The 23,936-nt window shown below is 32.1% G+C and overlaps 1 protein-coding gene across 5 annotated transcripts in view; it reads left to right on the top strand.

Moving 5' to 3' along the window:
- Positions 1-17,722, top strand: part of LOC126780295 (RING finger and SPRY domain-containing protein 1-like) — a 159,388-nt gene extending 141,666 nt beyond the window's left edge. Inside the window, exons 1-10 of one of the 5 annotated variants that reach the window (XM_050504626.1) lie at positions 5,117-5,186; positions 6,213-6,394; positions 8,155-8,335; positions 8,512-8,682; positions 9,754-9,961; positions 10,861-11,120; positions 11,921-12,138; positions 12,539-12,683; positions 13,823-13,938; positions 14,900-17,722. In XM_050504626.1, coding sequence (XP_050360583.1) covers positions 6,216-6,394; positions 8,155-8,335; positions 8,512-8,682; positions 9,754-9,961; positions 10,861-11,120; positions 11,921-12,138; positions 12,539-12,683; positions 13,823-13,938; positions 14,900-14,987 — 1,566 coding nt within the window. In that variant the 5' untranslated portion in view covers positions 5,117-5,186; positions 6,213-6,215 and the 3' untranslated portion in view covers positions 14,988-17,722. The other 4 variants (XM_050504625.1, XM_050504627.1, XM_050504628.1 and 1 more) reach the window with 4 other exon arrangements.
- The last annotated feature ends 6,214 nt before the right edge of the window (positions 17,723-23,936 follow it).

Here is a 23,936-nt window from a genome sequence, read left to right as displayed (position 1 = left end):
TAACTATAAAAATAGACGGCTTAAATAATCATTTCTTTTATTTTAGCCTATTGTGCGTGTTATAAATTGGATTAACTTTTATTATTTAAGTAATTTTATCTCCTTTTACCTTTTACTGCACTGAATGTAGCGTTTGTGTTGGCAGCATATGTACAAGGCGTAGACTGAAAAGCAGCCTAGCTGAGACTACGACCTTTTTACCAAATTATGATATTGTTAATTTTTTTTTTTATGGTTATGTACCTTAATTTTTTGTCTTTGTTTCTTTTTGGTGAATAAAGTTATTTATTATTATTATTATTATTATTATTTTACGCAAATAATTGCATTTTCATTTACCTATTTTGAATTTCGCTCGAAAACACCCGCATGTGTCATGGCACCTGCACGTGACGTCACGCTACAGTAAACGACAGTAAACGTCGTATTGTGTCTATACTCAAGCGGTCCCTCTGTGTAAAAATACATCAATAACAATATCTAACAAATTGTTTGTGTATGTTCCAAACAAGAAAATTGTGAGAAATTAGTGGCTTAAGGCAAATATATAGAGGCAGAGATTCATAAACATTTATTATATATTTATGTTACATTTAGATTTATAGAAATATTCGTAAATAGGTTAATTCACAAATTCAGCACTAGTGGATCTAAATGAAATATTGTCTTAAAAATTCTTACTGGTAACAATATTAGGGCTCTTCATCTGCGAGTAATACTATATAACAACAGCTAACAGAAAAAAACCTATGATAACACTAAAGATAAATAAAAATGTACTTACAAGGAATTTTTCACATTTCAAAATTCATATGAACAAAAGTCTTTATTTGATGAAACAAACTCTCCTAACATTAACGAATCAATCATGGGCAAATTAGAGGAATTTGCCTTAACAAAACTTTGTTCCATCATTGACGGTTCTTGGATGTTTTATTTTCTTCACAAAACCCCGAATAACCAACGACTCAACTAATTAAATGTGCAAAATTAATTTTGAAACGCGTAAACACAACAACTGTTCAAGAGAAAGGGTTATAGATACTGATGCGTGACGTCATTCGCTCTGATTGGTGTTTCAAATAAAATGGTCGATTACAGAATTTTATACTTTTGTTTTATTAAAAATCTTATTCATCTCAATATGTATATTAAAATGAGATCATTTTTTAGAATCCTTTTAAAATAGTTTCTTCTCTAAAATCATTTATTTTTTAATTCTTTAATACTATCATCATGCCTATTATAAACACAAATTAAGCACATGAAAATTCAATGTTGCTTGCCTGGTTTGAACCCACGATTGTCGGTTAAGATTCATGCGTTCTAACCACTGGGCCATCGCGGCTTATTTTTCTAGGTAGGACTTGCCGTAACAAAGCAAATGAGCCTAAGTTCCAAAGATTAACTGATAACCATGTACAAGTTTAATTTTTCATACCCCGTCTTCATCGTAACATTTGGATATTTGACAAAACAAACCAAATAATCCCAACACCAGGTGTTTTCTAATACACATCAAAGAGTTCCACTATCAACCTCAAAGCTCCACAATCAAATCAGGTCCAAAAGAAAAAAAATTATTATCATCCATAATTTCAAACAATACGAAAATAAATTAGGAATAGTTTAAAATCGAACTCCTAGGCCTACTTACATAGAAACTTTTTTAAGCATATAAATTCGGAAGCTAATAAAGACATAAAAAATAATTAAATTTCATTAAAATCAATCAATCATCTCATTCGTAAGACTATTGCTGGCTAATTTTTTAATTAACAATATTGATTAGGTCTAAAAAGTCATGGGACCGCGCGCGTTCAATAAAGTACGAGAAGAGGAAACTTATAGCTTTAATTATCAATAGAGCGATTATGTAACCGCAGAACATGATCTGTGACATTGACTTTAATATTTAAAGATAAACGCATTATAAAAATGAAACACCGTAAGTCGGTTTTCAAAACTCCGCTGCCGACATACGAAAATTGGTTAAACCCTACAACTAAGGAATAGAACCTTAAAAGTAAAACTAAAAATCTATAAAATACAAAACAACAATATTAACTTCAGAAATAAAGACCAATAGAACAAAATAGTAACCGAGTTAATAATCGTAACCTAAAGCCACAAAGTGTTTAATATTATCAACGTAATGACATTAATAAAAATAAAACTGACGACAACGCAAATTTGAACGAAACATGAATAGAACAGAACAACGAAATATGTATAGAAGGTCACTTTGGAAAATCTGTACACTACTTTTCAGAAATTGACGTGACGACAAAAATACGTACGTGAACTTTAATTTTTGATAACATTTGATAGACCCAACCGATTTTGTTGAAATAAAAACTAAACGGTCCCTTGAAATAATTTTTATAATAATTTAATAATTTCTATTTGTAATTTATAGCTGTTTTAAAGATTACCCTCGGACAAACAGACAGACAAAAATAAAAAAAAAATATTGTTTTGGTTATTCGCAATATTATCTTTAAAAGGGGCAGTTATTTTAGAATCACAGACTGACACTTAAATTTTATTTATTTGTATGAGTATAGACTGGTGGTAGAGCTTTGTGCAAACTCGTCTGGGTAGGTACCACCCACTCATCAGATATTCTACCGCAAAACAGCAGTACTTGGTATTCTTGTGTTCCGGTTTGAAGGGTGAGTGAGCCAGTGTAATTACAGGCACAAGGGACATACCATCATAGTTCCCAAGGTTGGTGGCGCATTGATGATGTAAGTGATGGCTAAAATTTCTTACAATGCCAATGTCTATGGGCGTTGGTGTCCACTTACCATCAGGTGGCCCATATGCTCGTCCGCCTTCCTATTCTATAAAAAAAATACAATAAAATGAAATTCACGCTTGTCACGTCATTTGTATAATCGTATAATGGGTGAAACTGTGAAGTGCAGATGCTTTTACTATAATAATAGCTACCTGCCCTGACTTCGCATGGGGGTATATGATGATGTTTTTAAACTAAATAGTACTGGTGACGAGAAATAATGCCTGAAGCAGCGCAAGAAAGGCTTAGCCCCGCTAAATAAGCGACACCGCGCATGAAATCGCACATGAAAAGATCTTCATCTTAGTAGAGGCACTTAAAATCGTGTTGAACATCTTCCAAATAACAGTTGGCACTTGGTTGCCAACCTAATAAATTCAAGCAGTTCGCTCCAAATTTGTTTTCAAAGCTAATTTGATCTAATCACACTTCGAATGACAATGAAATAATGCATTAAGCATATTTCTCTGTATGATTTATGTAAATAGTAGATTAACATATTTTATGTTGAACGGAAGGAATTGTAACTTGTACGGCATCCGAATAGCTTTTATGCCCCGTTTACATTATTCCAGTCCAGCGATCTAGTCCAGTACTGGATTGCTTACTGGAAAAATGTAAACCGGCACTGGAATGAACAGGATTGGATTCAGTTCATTCCAGTGCCGGTTTACTTTTTTCCAGTAAGCAATCCAGTACTGGACTAGATCGCTGGACTGGAATAATGTAAACCGGGCATTATTTAATGTTAAGCATAGTACAATATGCGAAATAAATTTATTGTTATTTATTTTCACGGTATGTTTTACAATATTCTTGAACTGCTCTTCGATATTTAAAGAAAAGTAAAGCATCTTGTGCAACACTCATTTTATAGTAATGTATCGATAAGCAATGTTATTATGTGCCTTTCCTTAGAACCTTGGCGGCAAAAACAAAGAATGAACCTTCAAAGTGGTCGATAAATATTATACAAGTTATGCGATATTCAATCTGTTCCTTTTCATTATAATCTATTTTCTCGTATAAAATAGGACTGTAATACGATATAATAAAAAAGTGCTTATAAGATTAAACTTGATGTAGGTTTTTCATCGATGTGATAGTATCATATCTATTAAAAACAAGCATTTTGAGTGACAAAAAAATACTTGTCCTAAGAGGGCAAGTTGAAAGCAACTTTGAAAAAATAAGTTAGTAGGACAGTCAGTCAATGTTCTATGACATTTCTAGTAAGGGGAACGTCGCGTCGGTCGAGCAGCATTTGGTAGAATTAAATAATTAAAAAAATATATGAAAAGATGCTTGATTACGGTGTCGTTTAAACATTCTACTTCACTCTGTATTCTTGTAAATTATTAATGAATATTCACACTATATGAAACTATATTAGCTATCTAGTGCCTAATTATGTACATTTGTGTTTTAGAGAGTAATAATATCTTTGTTTATAAATATGTTCAATGAAATTCAGTTTGTTTTTTTTTTGTTTCTAAATATCTGTCGTCAAATCACTTATTTTGTTATTATAACGAACCTTGAAAGAGTATTCTCTAAGAAAAAATGTATATATTATTATATTTTCTAAGAAAAATTCAGACGATTTTATCTTCACCATATCTCTACAAACTTTTAATCCTAAATAATATCGTACTTGCGTGTATGTTTACAATACTATGGTCAAACTACCGTAGGACGGTAAAACTACATACACTTTTGATTTTTGTTGAATAATATAGAGTATAATAATCGATACAAATATAATAAATAAAACAATAATAGTTTTGAAATCTTTCTCATATATAATATAATGTAAGTAAAATTTGAGTTGACAAGCTACCTTACCCGACTTCATATGGGCTTAATTTATACAAAGTTACGCTATTTCAATGTTCATAGATTATCTATTCTATTAAATATTTTTAAAATATGTGATAAAATTTAATATCGATACGGATTACGAAATAATAGTATTCTGTCGATACTTTTCAAGACTGACTTGTGACGTCTCTATAGCAGAATTAGCTTGTACTCGTTACTGACGTATAATTTGACGTGCTTGACAGTTATATCTTAATGTTGACGTATACGAAGTAGGCTACATGTACACGTACTAAACAAAATTTTAAATATCTTTGCGAACATGTCTTGAAAATTTCAATATTTTTCAGTATGGAGTCGCAACAGGGAAAGAACAGACTATCAATACGTAACACATAATACGGACAGTTATTTTCGTTGTGTTAACCTATCTTTTGAACATAAATAAATATTTTGACTTTTTAAGTATCAGACATTTTAGTTGTCATTAAGATTGTCTCTGCTCAAGATTCAATATATTCATAATTCATATTTCACATGAGAGTGACCTGTGTACAATAAAGTATGTTTACAATTTGTTAAGTAAATAATATTATTATTATTCAAATTATATATTGCTTTAATAGTTATTTTTTATTTCATAATGAAAAATCACTAACGGTAAGTAAATATAGTGAAATATATCGTCGGTGTATGTTATTAAGCTTCATTATAACGTCTATGTTGGTAGTTTGTACTGCCATTAAGAAGTTATGTTGACTGACATATAAACAATAAAATTAGTGATATTTGGATTAAACTGGAACAGTTGAGTAATACCTAAAGAACCTATTTAACGATCAGTTTAAAAAAAACAATAATAATACTATTTTAAACTTTAAGTGCATTTAATTTCAGATGAATCATATGTATTTCTGTTTATTTATTCATCGCTTTAAAGTATGTTTAATTATCACATGATATAAGCAATAAAACAAAAAAAGAAAATAAAAATTAGAGCAAATTGTTATAGGGTATTAAAGTTTAATGAAACAAAAATATATCTTTATATTTATATACCTACATTATGTGATATTTTCTATTGGTAGTGGAATTATAGTTTATGAATCATATGAAGTGCTTTGTTAATTGTTTCAATTGAAGGCTTTTAGTAATTAATAGCCAGGATTAGCTTTGTATCATTTTATTAAATCATAATTTGGGCCATGCTGTTCTCATTATTTTTTATATAATATTTGTAAACTGGATTTAACATTTTGGGTGAGATGATCATATTTTAATATTTTCTTTGACATTATTTCAAGGATTATTACTTTAATCTTAGTCTGGGGCAAAAATTATAAAATATAAATCGATAGTTTTAAGTTTCACTTGTACAGCAAATACATACATATATTCACATTCTCATTCTTATTACAACAATATAAATAATATTTTTACATTGTTGACAAAGCCCATTATGTATATTGTACATGGCACATTTTAAGCTTAGTTACACATAAGATAAGAAAATTGAGCACTATCCATATCTATCTTTATGTAGAAAAGTTTCTTTTTTTAAATAATAAATAATTATATATCTGTTCAGGTAATGGGTGATTGTTGCTGTAAAGAAAAGGAGCCCGATGAGACAATATATGCACCCAATTCAACACCAGTGGTATCCGCAATGCTTGATAATCGCTTGCGGATATCTAAAGTTGTAGACCCCAAAATAGTTGACCAACTGGTGCTAGAAATGCTTACAGTTGCAGCATCACGCGTTGATACGTAAGTTGCTTCTTTTTAAGGGAATTGTTATTGTATTCTAAACTTTATAATCTGAGTATTTTCAAGAGTGATGAACAACTTCTAAACAAATGTGTTTCATCTTAGACTTAGGCATCAGTATTTACTATTAGGTATGATTGTGGTCCAGTATAAGCCAATACTTAATGATAAGCCTTTGCGTAAGTCCATCTGGATAGGTACCACCCACTCATCACTTATTCTACTGTCAAAAAGCAATACTTAGTATTGATGTGTTACAATTCAAACTATGTGTGAGCCAGATTTACTACAGGTACAAAGGTCATAACTTCTTCTTTTGAAATGTCAGTAGCGCATCGGCAATGTCGTTCTTTCTTGCAATGCCAATGGTCTATGGGTGGTGGTGGACTTATTATCAGGTGGTCCATTTGCCAATCATCCTACCTGCCTACTTACATCTGATATAAAAGGTTAAACAAAATTTAACACTATGACCATTTTTGTCATTCATATTATTATATTGTATTATAGCTGTGCCCTGTCTTTTTAATGTGCCATGCTAAAATTGTTATATAAATGGAATAAATATGTACAAAAACTAAGATTTTATAAACATATTTCGATGAAATACTAAGACTAGATGATACCTTGCAGTACTCCAAATATTTACATATGTAATTTTACCCATTTTTAGAATAATCCTGAACAAAAAGAGTGATAAAATTGATTGAATGTGGTAATTTAAGCAGTAATACTAACATAAAAAATGACATTTATTTTAAAACCATAGCAGTCTTTTTTTATTAATTTGTACAGATAAATGTATCCTTTTTCCGCTAGCATTTAATTTAAATTTTATGTTATATTTGTAATTAAATATGATGATATTTTCTTATTAAAATGTATACAATGTATAATATTATTTTGCTTTAAATTCTTAATGAATTCAATATAACATAAATTTTATAAATTTGCATGATACTGCTCATCATAGCTGACAATTATTCATATCTAACAAAATATTAAAAATGGCGAATCTTTAATAGAAATGTGTTATGATTCTATCCAACGTAATAAATTGGCAACGCTGCCACCGTGACTGATATAAAATTAATTGAGACCTATTGGAAAACATAAAGTCCAGTTCTTGTAATTTAAATAATAAGCCGCTATCAACTATTGACTGCATCACTTGATTAAATTCTGAAGTGAAGACCGATGGCGCCGTGACTATTTCAATAGTAAGAAATCGATCATGTTTATCCATTCATACTGTTATTTTGCTAACTGTCCACTAGCTATTATGACCTTTAAAATGTCATGTCATGGTATATCATGTTGCTTTTTATGAATATATATTTTATAATAAATATATTATATAATGTGACATTATTTTTGTATTCCATTTGTGGCTTTTGCAAAGCGATTTTAATATTTTGGACTGTTGCGATATAATTATATTCTAACAAATGCAAGTTTATCCATACTCATAAGGATTCATTTATCGTTATTATTCCCGTACTTTCTGAAACAAAGTTTGATAAAAACTATAACGTTCGATTCGTCTTGCTGTGCGATTATTGAAAACGATTTTCACAATAATAGTAATTATGTTTAAACAGAATGTTATTCAGGTCATTCCTTTCAAACCAAATTTAGGGTTTTGGCATATTTATATTATATTCTGGGTTTTTAAATTGCGATTGTGTGTTATTAATTTATAAAAATGATCAAATTAAAAAAAAAATGTTTTAATTGTAAGAGTTCTTTGCATATTTCAGTGACGAGGAGTCACCAGTTCCTCTGGTGAAGCTCCATGTCATCGCTGATAAAGAAGAGGGTTGGATACAAATGGTAACTTCAATGGTGAATGTTATTCCCTTAGAAGATCCCTTCGGTCCCACAGCTATTTCTATATTACTAGATGATTGTCCTTTGCCGTCCAAAGAATCAGTTATAAGAGTGAGTATAAATCAGTACAATCAGATATAGTAAACCATTATTTATTCTAAGTGTTTTAGAAAATGAGTAGAAGCGTATATAAAAGAATTATAATTCCTAACGGATCTTACTAATCCCATCGGATATTTCTAATAGTGTATAAATTACTTGTACTGATTTGTCATCAATAAGCGCAGGTGACACGTATGTACGCGTTGTCAGCGGAACGCGCAACCATTGGCGATGTGAACACCCGCGTGGAGCGCAACATATGCGTCGTTTTGGGATGCATCGCTGAAAAGTTAGTGGGACCAAACAGCATGGCTATACTGACAAACGATACACTCGAATACTTACTCGCTTTTCTGGTAAGCTACTCATACTGTCGGCATGTTCAATTTTAGCTGAATTAATGAAGTTGTAAGTAAATGTAACTTGAAATTTCCTCGATATTAAATCGATTTATGTTTGTCAGAATATATCAAGGATAGACTTTTAGGGTTTTAAATGTACTCCTTGTATAACGTAAATAAGGTTGAAGACTGAAGAAGATTTTTCAATTATTCTATGTATATCACTTAATATTTTTTTTCCTATAAATATTAAAAATATTTATAGTCATTAGAATTTATTTTAAAATATAGTAGTAGTATACAAATTGGATTAATGTCAACATCATTTGCTTATATCCCAATTATTGTTTTGGGCCCGAAGCAGGTTGTAAACGGCATAAAAATTTGTGTCATAATTTTACGGCGTCAACGCAACGCCAACCCTTTCGTTCTTGGGAAAACTTTTATTTGTGGATTGATTCCTCGACAACCATATAAATGCTTAAATTAAGTCTATCAAAAGACAAACTGCTTGCGATTCGATAGCTCCCCTCCCGATTTCAACGGAGTCCTAAGCCGAGGTCCGGCCTCACAGGAGGCACCCTTAGGACGCCCGTCTCTCTTGAGCCCTGTGTGGCTCCCAACATCCGGCTGAGTTAAACTCGCCCATCCCGCCCGGTGACGCTGTAGAGGCAAATAAGGCCAACAGTATTACTCACTTCGAAAAAAAAAAAAAATCGATAGCTCTATTCAGCGCCGCCTCACGATTGATGATGAAAATAATTTTAAATTCTAGTAAAGGTGCTTGGAATTAAATTATTAATCAGATTTAATAATATATCCTTTTATTTGATATATGGTTGGTGACGTGGCTATCTGCCCGTGTGTTAAGTTTATGTCCTTTGTCACATAAGATCATGATAAACAAGAAAACTTTTCGAAAGTCTCTACCGATAGCATAGGAAAATTCTAATTTGGTGTAATAACATTTTTATAGAAATCATAATTATAATGACGCTCAAATTCTACAAGATATAAATCAGAGATAATCCTAACATTGTTTTTAATACTCGTCGATGTGTTTTCATCAGAATAATTATATTTCAGACGCCAAATAGTGCCCCGTACATAGTATTGTATGCGCTCATAGCCCTCGAGAAATATGCTCACACGACGGAGAATAAGTTGACGATAAAGAATCGCCTCGAGCAGTTAGACGAGCATCCATTATTGGAGCTAGAGAAATATGCTGATAGTGATAATTACTTGTGGCGACAGGTCGGCTTCTGCGCTAACTGGCTGCTTGATAATATGTGTAAGTTGTTGAATTATATTTGTACCGTCCTCGATTCTAATCGATTTCTCGTCCTATCACTTAGTTATTAATCGACTACGATTAGTGTCACGCTACAAACCTAGCCTTGCTTGTATTTAAACATACCTCCTTTGTGTTTTATGATTTAAAGTAGTTTTAAAGTGAATATTCTTTTGATATCGTTAACAGGGACCAGTATTTTTTTTTATTTCAATATTTTTAAATATGTAATTATATTTTCATGAAACTGCACATTGTTTATCGGTTATCTTATCGCTTTTTATACTATATGAACTTATATTTTTAGTAAATATGCATTTCGATGCAAAATATTAATCGTTTCTTGGGAGTTCGCTGGTAATAATTTATAACGTAGAAACGAAACACGAAAAGTTCAAAGAAAATCGATAGATCGATTCGTTGAAGGTTTTTAATGTACATCGACAATGCCATATAAATAATGCTTAGTCGGTCTAGTGACTAACTCGTACGACTGCATAATCTAAAGTTCCGGATTTAGTGGGATCAAACATGAAAGTTGCAAGCTAATTTTCTGTGGGATTTTTTATCAAAACCCATTAGCAGCTTGGACTTAATAAGTTGGCACGGAAATCACGTAATGATGATCCTGCGCCTGATCTCTTTCCAATCATATCGAAATGCCGGCCGTCGGGTTACGAGAGTAGAGGAACATCGTGCACTTGTACTTACGCACTCACTTTTTGTTCGAATAGACTTGTTGCTGTTGGCCCAACTGGCCTCGACAGCGACATCGGGTTTGGATCTCACTTGTGCACTGTAATAGCGGCCCAGTCTTTTTCGAACATGCCTAGAAGGATTGTACTGGATCAGAGACTTTATTTTAAATGTGCCCATGTCCATTTCATAATGCATTTCAGTTATCGTCGATGGGAGGAAGTTGTCTTACGAAACCGTGGATATGACTGGAATAAACGCTTTACTCAACTGTCACGACGTTAGTGAATATTTGCAAATATCAAGCAACGGCCTTGAAGCGAGATGCGACTCGTATTCATTTGAGAGCGTCCGCTGTACCTTCCAAGTGGATAGTGGCTGTTGGTACTATGAGTCTATTATAATAACGTCTGGTGTTATGCAAATCGGATGGGCAACTAAAAATAGCCACTTTCTAAATGAAGTAAGTTATTCATGTTCAAAACATTGACGAAAAATATTATTATGGTTTTTTTTTTTTAATTTTTGGTTTTACATAGTGATGTCGTTATTGTCGATTTTGAGATGAAGTTTGCATCGAATCTATTTGAACGTGCATGTTTATTTCTAAAGAAGATTGTCTCGTTGATCTAGAGGCTAAATTATAAGGCTATCAAAGTTCCAGGACGAGCCAATAAAAAGTTATTAGATTTTTTTCTGCCGAATAATTCCAAAAGCAGAGTAGTGTCTGAAAGTTGGCAGTATGCTTCGGAAAGCACATCCGTTGATCTCTCCGATCGTGTCGGATTGACGACCCATCGGGCTATGAGCCAAATATTGTGTACTTTTGCGTGCTGGCTTTCATTCTTACTCCGTCTTATTTAATTATTGTATTTCATACTAATTTTCACCCGCGGCTTCGCCCGACTGTTATGAGGGCGATAGGTGATAGGTTTAAAATTATTTTTTCGGATTCAAGTTTGCTTTTTACCAAATTTCATCAAAATCGGTTAATCTGTGAAAGCTTGCAAGGTCGTCTGAGTAGGGACCACCCTCACATATTCTACCGTTAAACGGAAAAAAAACTTTGTTATGCTATATCTTGGTTTGAAGGTTGAGTGACCCAGTGTAGGTACTTTCACGAGCGACATGACATCTTAGTTCTCATGATTTATAACGGATTTGTCGCAGCAGGAGTAGTCCCATCAGACGGCCCATTCGCTAGTCCGTATGCAAATTATTACTTTGTAAACATGTCTCATTGCCAAAGTACGACTTGTTCAGGAGGGCTACGGCATCGGTGACGATATGTTCTCGCTGTCCTACGACGGGTGCCGTAAGCTCGTGTGGTACAACGCCAAGCCGACCCGCGTTGCTAACGTACCGGCTTGGCGTCCTGGCGACGTACTCGGCTGCCTGATTGATCTTAATAAAAGAGAAGTCATCTTCTCACTCAACGGACAACGACTCTCAACATGCAAAGAAATCTTCGAAACTACCAAGTACGTGATAAAATTTTACTTTACATTAAAATACTAATCACGCGCAAATTAATTTGGCGGGTTTAAGTTGGCATCAAGTGTGCGATGAAGTGTGCCGCTTAGTATCCCCAGGACCTTTCCCTGGCGACCCAAGTCATCAGGGAATCACTAGGGTGAGACTCGTTTTTCCAGCGAGATCAAAAGAATAAATGGTGATGGCTTCGACAGAGCATAGAGATGTGCCACTCTAATATTCAACACGAAGACCGAATAGGGATACAATTCAGTTTTGTATCGATTTAACAAAGAAACAGATTTCAAAGCATTTCATAAAAATACTTTTTGTGAACATTATATTTAAATGGTCAACAAAAAAGTCTTATGTCCTACTCCGAGATCATGAATTTTTTTCTTTTTTAAGGTACGGTTTCTTCGCGGCAGCTAGTTTCATGGCGTACCAGCAGTGTCGTTTTAATTTTGGCTACGAAGCGTTCAAATATCCACCAACGGATAGGGAATTTTCTGCTTTCAATGATTATGGCGAGCTCACCGATGAACAGAAAAAGGTAATTTTTATTATATATATATATTCATAAATATTGAAGTTCTGGGTTCAAACCAGGTCGGGCAAATATATAAAAAGTGTTTGGGTTTTTCTGTCGAAAATTCTCAATAGCAGGCTGGAGTCTGGAAATTGAAAGTGTGTTCACTCCCGTGCCTTGGAACGCACTTAAAGCCGCGCCTGAACACTTTCCGGTCGTGTTGGTTTGCCGTCCCATCGGATTATGAGAGTTAGGGGATAGAGAGTGCACCTGTGATTTCTGGTGGTAGAGTTTTGTGCAAGCTCGTCTGGCTAGGTACCACCCAGTCATCAGATATTCTACCGCAAAACAGCAGTACTTGGTATTGTTGTGTTCCGGTTTGAAGGGTGAGTGAGCCAGTGTAATTACAGGCACAAGGGACATAACATCTTAGTTCCCAAGGTTGGTGGGATGTAAGCATTGGTTATGTAAGCGATGGTTAACATTTCTTACAATGCCAATGTCTACGGGCGTGGGTGACCACTTACCATCAGGTGGCCCATATGCTCGTCCGCCTTCCTATTCTATAATAAGAAAAAAAAACATCTCCTGCGCAGTTGGTTAATCTCTCCCAAGATCGGCCGCGGTGGCCGAAATCGGTCTGGAGGCCTATTATTCATGAAAGGTAAAGGTAAAGGAAGTATATAATTAAATAGTTGGTAATTATTTAGTAAAATACCTTTAACCTTCTGGACGGGCTCCCATCAGGTTGATCCACTGTGGAATAACAGATAATAATGTAATTGATCTTAGAAAAATGAACTGAGAAGCAAAAGACGTAGCGCCGTGTTCGCATTTTTGAGAACTTCTATTTCAAGTCTGCACAAATTAGTATTTAAACTTTGCTCGTGCTTGGCGGTGGAGGAAACGTCGTGAGGAAACCTGCACGTGTCCAACCCTCATTACATGAGCGTGGTGGAATAAACTCCACATCACGAGCAGAGGGGAACAGCTGTGGAACATTCACGAACTTTTACTAAATTCAACTTGAATTTCGTTTTATAGCATGGCAAACAGAAAAAAAATTCATATTCCAACCTACGAAATTATTTATTTTTTAAAAATAAATACATTTTAGGTTATCTTGGTCCATTGTTGTAACAGTTGTTATTTTATTTTTTCAGGTTATACCTCGACGTATATATCTTGAACAACTACGATGTTCAAGTGTAAAGGAAGATTCGTGTACGCTTTGTTTCGATGATACCGCGTGCTGCGTTCTTGAGCCTTGCGGACACCGGTGAGTTTTATTCGTGGATATATTCTTGGTATATCACTTTAATGAACAGCGCGTATACTGAGTAAGGAAACTGTTATGTGAATCCAACAACATCAATCCACCGCATGTAGCGTTGATATATAAAAGTTCAAAGGTCATTCGAATAATTTTTCTTGTAATAAATAAAACAATCTCTTGTAATGTATTTAAAAAAATAATTCAGATTTTCAAATGTTCATTTGATAGTTGAATCGTTCATTCGTTCAATTCATGTTGTGAATTTTGTATGCAAATTTCATTACACACTGTAAACTATAAATAGTTCACTGACTGAATGGCTTTTTAAATATTTCTTGTACCACTTAATTATTAGTACTTCTTTATAACTTCAAATCTCTTTCGCGAAATGTTTAGTGTTTTACGATTAAAATATTGGTATCTCTTAAAAATGACATGACTAAGATAAGATAGGTACTAAGCATATGTCACGGTAGCGTGCGAAAGCGATCCCGTGGCGCTCCTCGTTAAGACGGAAAGGGTACCGCTGGTTTTTAGTGGGTATTCCGAAGTTCGGGGCGCACCCGGGGCCTTGGACACCGGTGAACCCCACATACCCCCCCCCCCCCATAATAAAGGTACTAAGCATATATTACGTCATCATTTGTGTAGAGTTTATTATAGGTGATCATCGACCTTGGACTCTGCACACACATAAACACAACATCAAAACAACGAGCTAAGTATAAGCGTACTGAGCGACAACTTTTCTTGTAATACGTACCAAATTCGTTTTGTTTTAATTATCTATAATATCATGAGAAGTATAACGTAATTAGAAAAAGCCTGTGAATAGTGACGTCTCGCTCCCACGTTTCATTAGACTAGTACTATTATATCTGAATAATTGATAAGGTATTACATTTTCAACTTAACGATGCTTAACTCTAATAGTATGATGATGTGTTCTTTTTTATCTTTACAGTGGCTTCTGCTCTGTGTGCACATCCCAACTCAAAGATTGTCCGATGTGCCGAGCTGATATTTTGAACGTGAAACGAGAGATCACATGACGAAGTGGCCCTTTATTATATCGCCTCTACCGCCGACTAACGTAACATACAAATGACTCGACAGCGGACAAACTTAACTAATGAGAAATGACGTAGGCTTATTTTTTAGTGAACAAATTGTTTGAAAATTTCTCATACAAATCGCTTATATATAAGTTATGTATTATAAAATGGACAACATTGACAGAGCTTCTTTCGTATTGACTGTCAAGCTGTCTACAGAATCGCTAGAGAAGATAGTTTGAAAATGTTTCGTCAATTATGCACATTTTGTCTAGGCTCGCTTGCATCTTCAGACGAAGCAAATTTTGACGTAAATATTCGACATTTATTAATTCAAACGTTCGAAATACATTTATTCGTAGCTTTACGCGTATTTCCGATTTCCTTGTCACTTTTTTCACATTCGGACTTATCGTAACGGATAACGGAACAAACCGTCACATACGAAAACGACAATGACGCGCTAAGAAGTACAGAATTACGTCAATCAGCCAAAACACTCGAATGCAAGGTTCAGTAGGTTTTTTCTCAAGCAATCATCAATCTCAAGCAATAACACATTATTATAGTCTATGGTTCTTTATTTTAGAGTTTTACGAGACAGGAATGTCGCATTTTTATTGTCTTTTTTTTTTAATTAAAATTTTGTATGTATTATAATTTATAACAGGTAAAAATTAAAAAAAAAACTAGATTCTATCGGAAACAATTATATAATTATATTATACGAATACATTAAATTTTTATACTTGAAACAGTATTTATAAATTATTTAGTTATATGAGATTAATGCGACTAAATGGAACGTAGGTTAATTAAATTAAGAACGTTTTAAATTTAGTTTTGTTGTAAAACTTATATATCTAAAGGTAAGGTTACTCTGTTAATGGGCGAATAAGCCTTTCATTATCTTAATTATATAACAAATTTGGCTGGGTTGCTGACAATCTTAATATATGCCAGGCTTAAGTCTACATACTAAAGGTTAAATTGTGTGTTTTTACTCAGCACAAAATAGCACAGCTTTAAAAACGCATTTGACAATTTGTTTTTTTTTTTTTTGTTACAATATTAAGAATTAGTTTTAAGTTATTTTTTATTTGATTTTTTTTTTAAATTCTTATTTGCACAAAATATGACTAAAGCACGTTTACAATGTTATAGATATAAAAATAGAAAATATATTTACATCAGATATTTTTTTTGGAAATCTGTATGAAAAGGATAGTTTATATATATAAATACATTGCACTAAATATTTTCGGACACCTGTTATGCAATACCATGTCCTAAGCATAAAAATATGTAGGTATATAATAATGTCGCCATATATGAGATGAAATTTGCCTTATTTATTGCCGAAAAAAAAAAAATATTCATCAACAAATATATGTGATAAAAAAATCTCAAGCTGAAAAAGAGAATGTTCTATTAGTATATCTTAATAATAATATTGTTTACGCTATGTAAATTATATTTTTTATTTTCCAACGTTTTATATGTTTATTGATATTTGATGTAGTCATCCTTGACAAGGCAAGGCAAGGCAAGTGGCCTCCATATTATTCGAATTGTTCAACGAAAACGACACAATCCACCGAACCACCGTAATTAAATTTCTATGATTATACCTATAAGTGGTAATAACAGAACATTTAGGCACGTGACAATGGAGGTCCGGTGAGGCTTGAACCCGCAATCATCAATTATTATTCAAATTTTCTAGCCACTGAACAATCAAGGTTCTCGTATTGCCCAAACCATCGGTCAATTAAAATGTATCAAGTATTATTGTTAATGATATTCCAATGTTGCTGTTTCTTACAAATATCGCTCTCTCGTCATCTTTTTCTAATTCATGTGATTGAATAGAATAGCAAGAAAGAATTATAAAATACCTTAGTTCAGCAATTTTATACTCATAAAACCATCACGCAATCATTATATAGAAATAAATATTATCGCTTTGAATATTCGCGAAAATAAATATGAAAATTGTGTTACGTGGATTGAATCGTTTTCAAATATTCTACAGTCATTCAGTCAGTAACAGCCTGTTAATGTCCCACTGCTGGGCTAAGGCCTCCTCTCCCTTTTTGGGGAGAAGGTTACATATTCTACACGAGTTTGTAATTTGGGACTGAATCATAAGTATTGATTAATTAAGAACATGTTTTTTATAATAATCGCATTGAGACAAACATACAATACTTAATAAATAAATTATTAATAGTTATATTTATACACAGCTAGCAATAGACACAAGGAGTATTTCACACTTTTATTAATAATAATGTTATTGTGATAATCCTCGTGATAGAATTCATAAAAAGGTTATACATATATATTAATAAAAGAATTTCATAACAGGAAGCGTTATTACATTAACGAAAAATTAATATTTTATATCAAATTCAACATACGTAAGGCCCTTGGTTGTAAGTAAATGTACATTGTATACAAGTATTTTATCCTTCGCAGAAACTATGACATTAGAAATAATTAATTGATTAGTTTAAATTTATTCAAGACCGTTAAGAGAAGGACGCCATTATATGATAATGCAGAAATTAATCGCGATATTACGATTAGTTTGCACATACAATGTACATTTGCGAAGGTGACATGTTTAACTATAATTAATTGTTCGGTTACATTGGACGCCTCGTATTTGCGTCAAATTATTCCATCATTACGCTTCTTGCTCTTCTTAATACAAAATCTAAAGCACTGATGATTTTTTTATTCAAACGATAAATGAAATTATTTAATTATAATACTTTTATTAATTCGTTGAATTAAATTAATAAAGAGGTAATATTAAAAATTTGGACCCGAAATTCGAATCAAGGTCCAGTACGAAGATGGCTATCAATTGTTAAAATGTTTTATTATAAAAAAATATATAATACTGCAATTCATGAATCAAAATTAAATGAAACCAAAAAAAAACCTGTAAAATGTTTCTTATATAAGTAATTAATTAATATATTTTTATTTATGTAACAATGAAGTTTTACAATGGTTAATTTAAAAGAAAATTAACGGGAAGTGAATGATATTATTTATTTAATTTTTTCTAAAGTGGTTTTATAGTTTCATAATCAGTAACAATGACTTCGGTAAACCATTGACCGATGGCAGCTTTGGATGTGATGAATTTAATCGCTTAACGTCTTATGATTAAATTTATAATAAGGAATATTATTACTATTAATGAGTATTGTAATTGCTTGTTTGTAGCCGTACTGGGATTTCGGTCGTTGTAACGCTAGCTGGATATTTAAAAAAAATGCGAGTGAGTATTGATGCGTGTATATATGCTAAATGGGCTTATTTTAATTGCATTAAAACCTTTATTAACATCACTTAAAGCATTTCCACGTATCATAAATATTTTTTTAAACAAAATTGAAGTAATAGAAATTAATAAGCAAAGCACCCTGTGGATGTAAGAATCTATGTATCACAAGATATTTTTTTATATACATCAGCATATTTAATAGTACAACACTAAGGGTGCCTTCGGCTTTTATTTTATATATTATATTTTTCATAATATTTTTTACTGATTTTTTACATAATTAACAATATAATAAAATCCTATGAGACTTTTGTTTGCAAACACAGGGCAAAATGGGTGTAAAGTCTGCGCAAAAAATATTTATTAGTAACGTCCAATCGAACAAGGTCAACGACGTATATTCATCTCTTAAATACGATTAATGTTTTATTGAAATCTTAATTAATTGCTGTATTTAAAAAAACGATTGAATGTATGTTTATATAATAGACTAGCTATGTTATTAACATGTTCTTTATTAAGGTTCGATAAAGTTAATATAAATTGTTTAGTAAAAAATAATAACTAATGTTAAGCCATCAACAATATACACCTACATAGTGAGATAAAATCCGGACTTCCATTTTTTTACATGAATGTAATCAATAAAACACGATACATATATTAAAAATATTATTATAATTAATATAGTTAGGTAATTTATAATAAACGATTTCTCAATTCGATGAAATAGATACATAATTCGAAATACATCAGTAATATTGATGTATTTGAAATTTTATAATTTCATTTTAAAATACTAAAATTTTAATAACTTTGAATATCTGACGTCATCAACTTTTATAAAAATATAAAGATATACTACAAGTACAATTGTTAAATCACAAATATGTTGATTAAGTCGTTTAAAAATAATTCTCCACTTACAATCACATTTCATTATTAGGTAATTAATTTTATCGCGTTATATTCGAATTTGACGAAACCATAAACCATGCCGTTTGTTTAAAAAAAAAACAACTTATTCAAAATAAGTTTTACTTTAGTTAAAATTTTATTTTAAAAGGAATCTGTGACTTTAAAGTAGTTTATAAATAAAATAGAACTGCTAAAAATTGTTTTTTTTTTTTTAATTTTCTTTTATATATTTGCTGAATATACTATAATATTATTATAAAGGCAACGTGCGAGGTTTTCGTATTCCGTACCACATTAAAACTACGAAAATATAAAAATATATGTACTTACTTGTCGATATAATTATGCTTTGTAATTATGTTAAATAACACCACCAAAACCGACCTTACATAACTTTACATATTTGAAAAAAAAATAACTAAAGCTAAGACAAACGATTTATACAAAGAACGGTAATGATTTGAAATACTTAAGATAATTGTTACGTCGTGTGTAGCTAAAACTGTACTTCTTTGATATTAATATAAAAGAACTCGCATAGCTTACACTATTTTATTACACGAAAAAATCACTATTAGTAATATTGAGTGCTAATATACGAATGTATTGTTACATGTAGACACAATAAACGAATTTAAAAAAGAAATCCTGTTTTACTGTTCTAAGAAATAGATATAACGCAACTTCAAGTCGAACATGTTCGTAGTATGACATTGTATGTGCATTAACTTAACATGGCGATATTTACAATGAGTTTGGATTAAAAATGGGATTGTGATTCGATAGCGTCTGGCGCCACTTTAAAGTGCAATGGGAAACGCCTGGAACCATCCGTCAATAGTAATAACATATGTATAGTATCAGTTATGCCAACTTGGGGGTATTCCCCCCAAATTTGGGGGAACCAAGATGTCCAGGGGATTTTTATGGGGTCTAATATTCAAGATTTTTTTCCCTTAAAAAACGTACGACTCAATAAAATTTATATTAAGCCTCGAATGCAGCCAACAAACTAAACCAAATATAAACTCCAAGCTTGGCTATAACTGAAATATCAAAAAACTATAATATATTGCGATTGAAATAATCAACCCAACGGTCAGCGTGCTTGTACAGCACGTAGGAGGGCCCGGTCTTCGATTTCCGGTCACTGAATGAAAAATAAAAATCGTTTAATTTCACTGATATCATCATTAATTAATGTATGTAAATGTTTAAAATGCACCCGCATAAATACAACAGTTATTTTATACTACTACATATACAAATTAAAAATACTTGAATGTATTTTTAATTTCGCAATAATGTAATAAAATTAATTAGTGAAAACACTTTTTTCAATATTTACCGATCGTCAAATCCAAGATCCTTTCGTGACTCTTGAAATACTCAACTTAAATCATAGAGAAATCAATAACTCTGGTCAATATCACGAAAAAATAATTTGATGAATGACAACCGAAAATTTTAAAATCTCAATGATTTTGTCTGGTTTAAAGAATATATATATCATAAAATAATGTAATCATATCTTTTTCTACATAGCAAAAGGAATACCAAAGTCCAAGGCTACTTTGTACATGAAACGAATACATAAGGAACATTTAAGTATTTCTTTTCATGGAATGATAATGCTTAAGCAATAAAAAAAACTTTTAAACTTATAGCATTCGTTTTATTTTAAAAGAGATTTTTTTATTTAATAATAAATAAACAGTCAGTTTGTCAATTAAGCTGTCAAATAGCAAATTCGATGCCACAAGGATCTTTTGGCAATCCAATGACTTTGACAGAAGGCGAAGACAATTACTGTAAGGGTTGCTAAAATTTCCTTGTTTTTAGAGAATACATCAATGCTTATAATAAGTTTACGAGTTTTGTCTAATCATAAATGGCGTCAATTTTTCTAAAAAAAACTAAGTATCAAAGAGACCAAAACTAATTTCTTTAACAATTGTTCTTTTTTTTATAGAATAGGAAGGCGGACGAGCATATGGGCCACCTGATGGTAAGTGGTCACCAAACGCCCTTAGACATTGGCATTGTAAGAAATGTTAACCATCGCTTACATCACCAATGCGCCACCAACCTTGGGAACTAAGATGTTATGTCCCTTGTGCCTGTAATTACACTGGCTCACTCACCCTTCAAACCGGAACACAACAATACCAAATACTGCTGTTTTGCGGTAGAATATCTGATGAGTGGGTGGTACCTACCCAGACGAGCTTGCACAAAGCTCTATCACCAGTTCTAAATGTAGATTATTTAATACATATAGTATTCAATTAAGTATTATGTCCAGTCAATGATTCATATAAAGAAAATCACTGCGTATATTTTATGTTATTTTACTACAATAAATTACAATCTGCTTAATATGATTTCCATCACTTTACATTAATATTAAAATTACCCAGCAAGTTGCCTTTCTTTTTTTTCTATTCGTCCCTAGTTGTAATTCAGCCATTAATCAAACACGAGAATATAAAATCAACCTACTGTTAATAGATATATTTCATAAAACTTAGTCGATATTATGGATTACAATTTAAGATTTCCAATTTAGATATGGTATAACTTTTCTGTTGCAGCGACTATCAAAATATAACACTTGACAAGTTGACATTCACAAGAAGATATCATTTTCGATTTTGGCCACGCGCCAAAATAAAATATCTTTGACGTAATCTATATAGTTGTCACAAAGATTCGAAAAAAAAATGCTTTTTACTATTCGTCTCATACGACATAGTGATAGTGATTACTTTCTCTTTGCATTTATACTCACCTAGCTAATTTAGCTTAATTTCAAGAACTAGTCGAAGTTCTGAGAAATCTTGGTGTATTAAGCGACTTTTATTATTCTATAATATTTTGTTATTCTATAACAAGGGAATAGAAAAGGAGAATCTTTGAATTCATCATAAATCAATGGCAAGTTTTGGTAGCAGTTTTTTTCTATTAAGAATATTTAACTTATTTTGAAGGATTGCTGAAACCTGGTAATTGCTAAAATCATTAATGTCTTATGAGTCATTTATACTATTAAAGTAGTTATATCTACGGTGACGTTATAAGTTGCAGTTTTTGTGTAAGCTGTACATGGATTGGGAGGTAACGCACCGGTGGCGATTACCTATTACTAAAACTATTAAATAAAATTAACTGATTGTTTTTAGGGATTTCCGCAGAATTGGCTAATAGGTACCTATAGTTTACTAAATTGTTGTTTCGGCCCTCCCACAACCCCGATGTCGATGACCGGGTATTAAAAGTTAGGGCGTGGCCCAAGGGCCGTGGACTCGTGAGGTAGGGGCCTCACGTATCCTGTTTCAGACAGGCCTGAGGAGGATGGCAGAGGAGATGGCCTCGCACTGCCGTACGTACTACTGGAGTGGGTGTGATCACTCTCGCCTCCTTATTAGAGCTTCGCCAAACCACGTGCGAAACACGGCATAGGCGTATATGAAAACGATCCCGTAGCCTCCCAACCCGTATTGAGGAAAGCCACCTAAGGGGAAAAAACATGTAACCTGTTGGCCTCCCGGGAAGTTTATACCTAGACAGGACGATGATATTAGTTAAATTTTCTAATTGAAATAATAATGTGAGTAATGAGCTTCCAAGTCTAATAAGTTTATTTACGGCTAGCTAATTTTAAATAAAAAAAAATTAAGATCGATAAGATCTGGTATTCCGTTCTGAGAAAATAGAGAATCTGGAGGTACATGGACTCGTGTATAGGATTTGAGAAATGCAGAATACTTTCACAAATCCTACTGTAGTCTGGAACAGTATGCTGATTACGAATAACATTCGATTTATTTAATTTTCAATTTAATAATTCGCCATTGTCGAAGGTAAAAGGAATATGGGAAGGTAAGAACAGATGCCTAAAATAGCTCTTTAATATATCTTTGGAACTTGTTAAAAGATTGTAAAAGGGGGGATGGCAAATCTTAGTCTAGTAATCATAGATTGACCGAAAAACGGTAAAGCGCATCAATGTTACAATTTATAAACGATATCATAATTTAATTCATGTACCTAAAAACGCCAGCAAATCAGTCTTAATCCAGAGTATTTGCAATTAAACAACCTCTGAAGATGTTTATCTAGGACTACTATGGATAGGTTTTATTATATTTGGCTCCGAATATGATAGTTACCGAATGATTGCATGTATTATAAAAAATAAACTTATTTTTATTAATTAAAAATTTCGAGAACTTGTATATATTGTAAAGAGAAACAAAAATGAATAGCAATACCAATGTTAAACAGCTGAAGAGTTTGTTTAAATTTTCTAAGGTTTTACCAGTCGAATTAAAAAATAAAACTACGTTAGATAATACATTTATGGAACACGATTATATACCATATAACGTCACGCTATGATCCACGAGGGCGGAGCAGTAGCTTTTAATGTAAATGCCCTGAGTAATATAATAAAATATTTATAAAAAAAGTATCAGTTTCTGTGATAATGCTGCTGTAACCTAACCATAATTTTCTTTGCGTTATAACGTAAATTTACAATTTATTTTTGTAAAAAAATAAAATCATATCATTATAGCATAAAATTATTGAACTAGCTATTTAGATAATTATACATTACTATGAAATTAAAATGTGCTTGTCAATACCATCTTAACAAGGAAGAGGAGTTGGTAAATAAAAACAATGATTATTTTATTTTTATTATTTACTATTAAAAATTA

This window comes from Nymphalis io, chromosome Z (genome assembly GCF_905147045.1).
Source record: "Nymphalis io chromosome Z, ilAglIoxx1.1, whole genome shotgun sequence".
NCBI classification, from domain to species: domain Eukaryota; kingdom Metazoa; phylum Arthropoda; class Insecta; order Lepidoptera; family Nymphalidae; genus Nymphalis; species Nymphalis io.
This window is presented reverse-complemented; position numbering and strand designations above follow the sequence as displayed.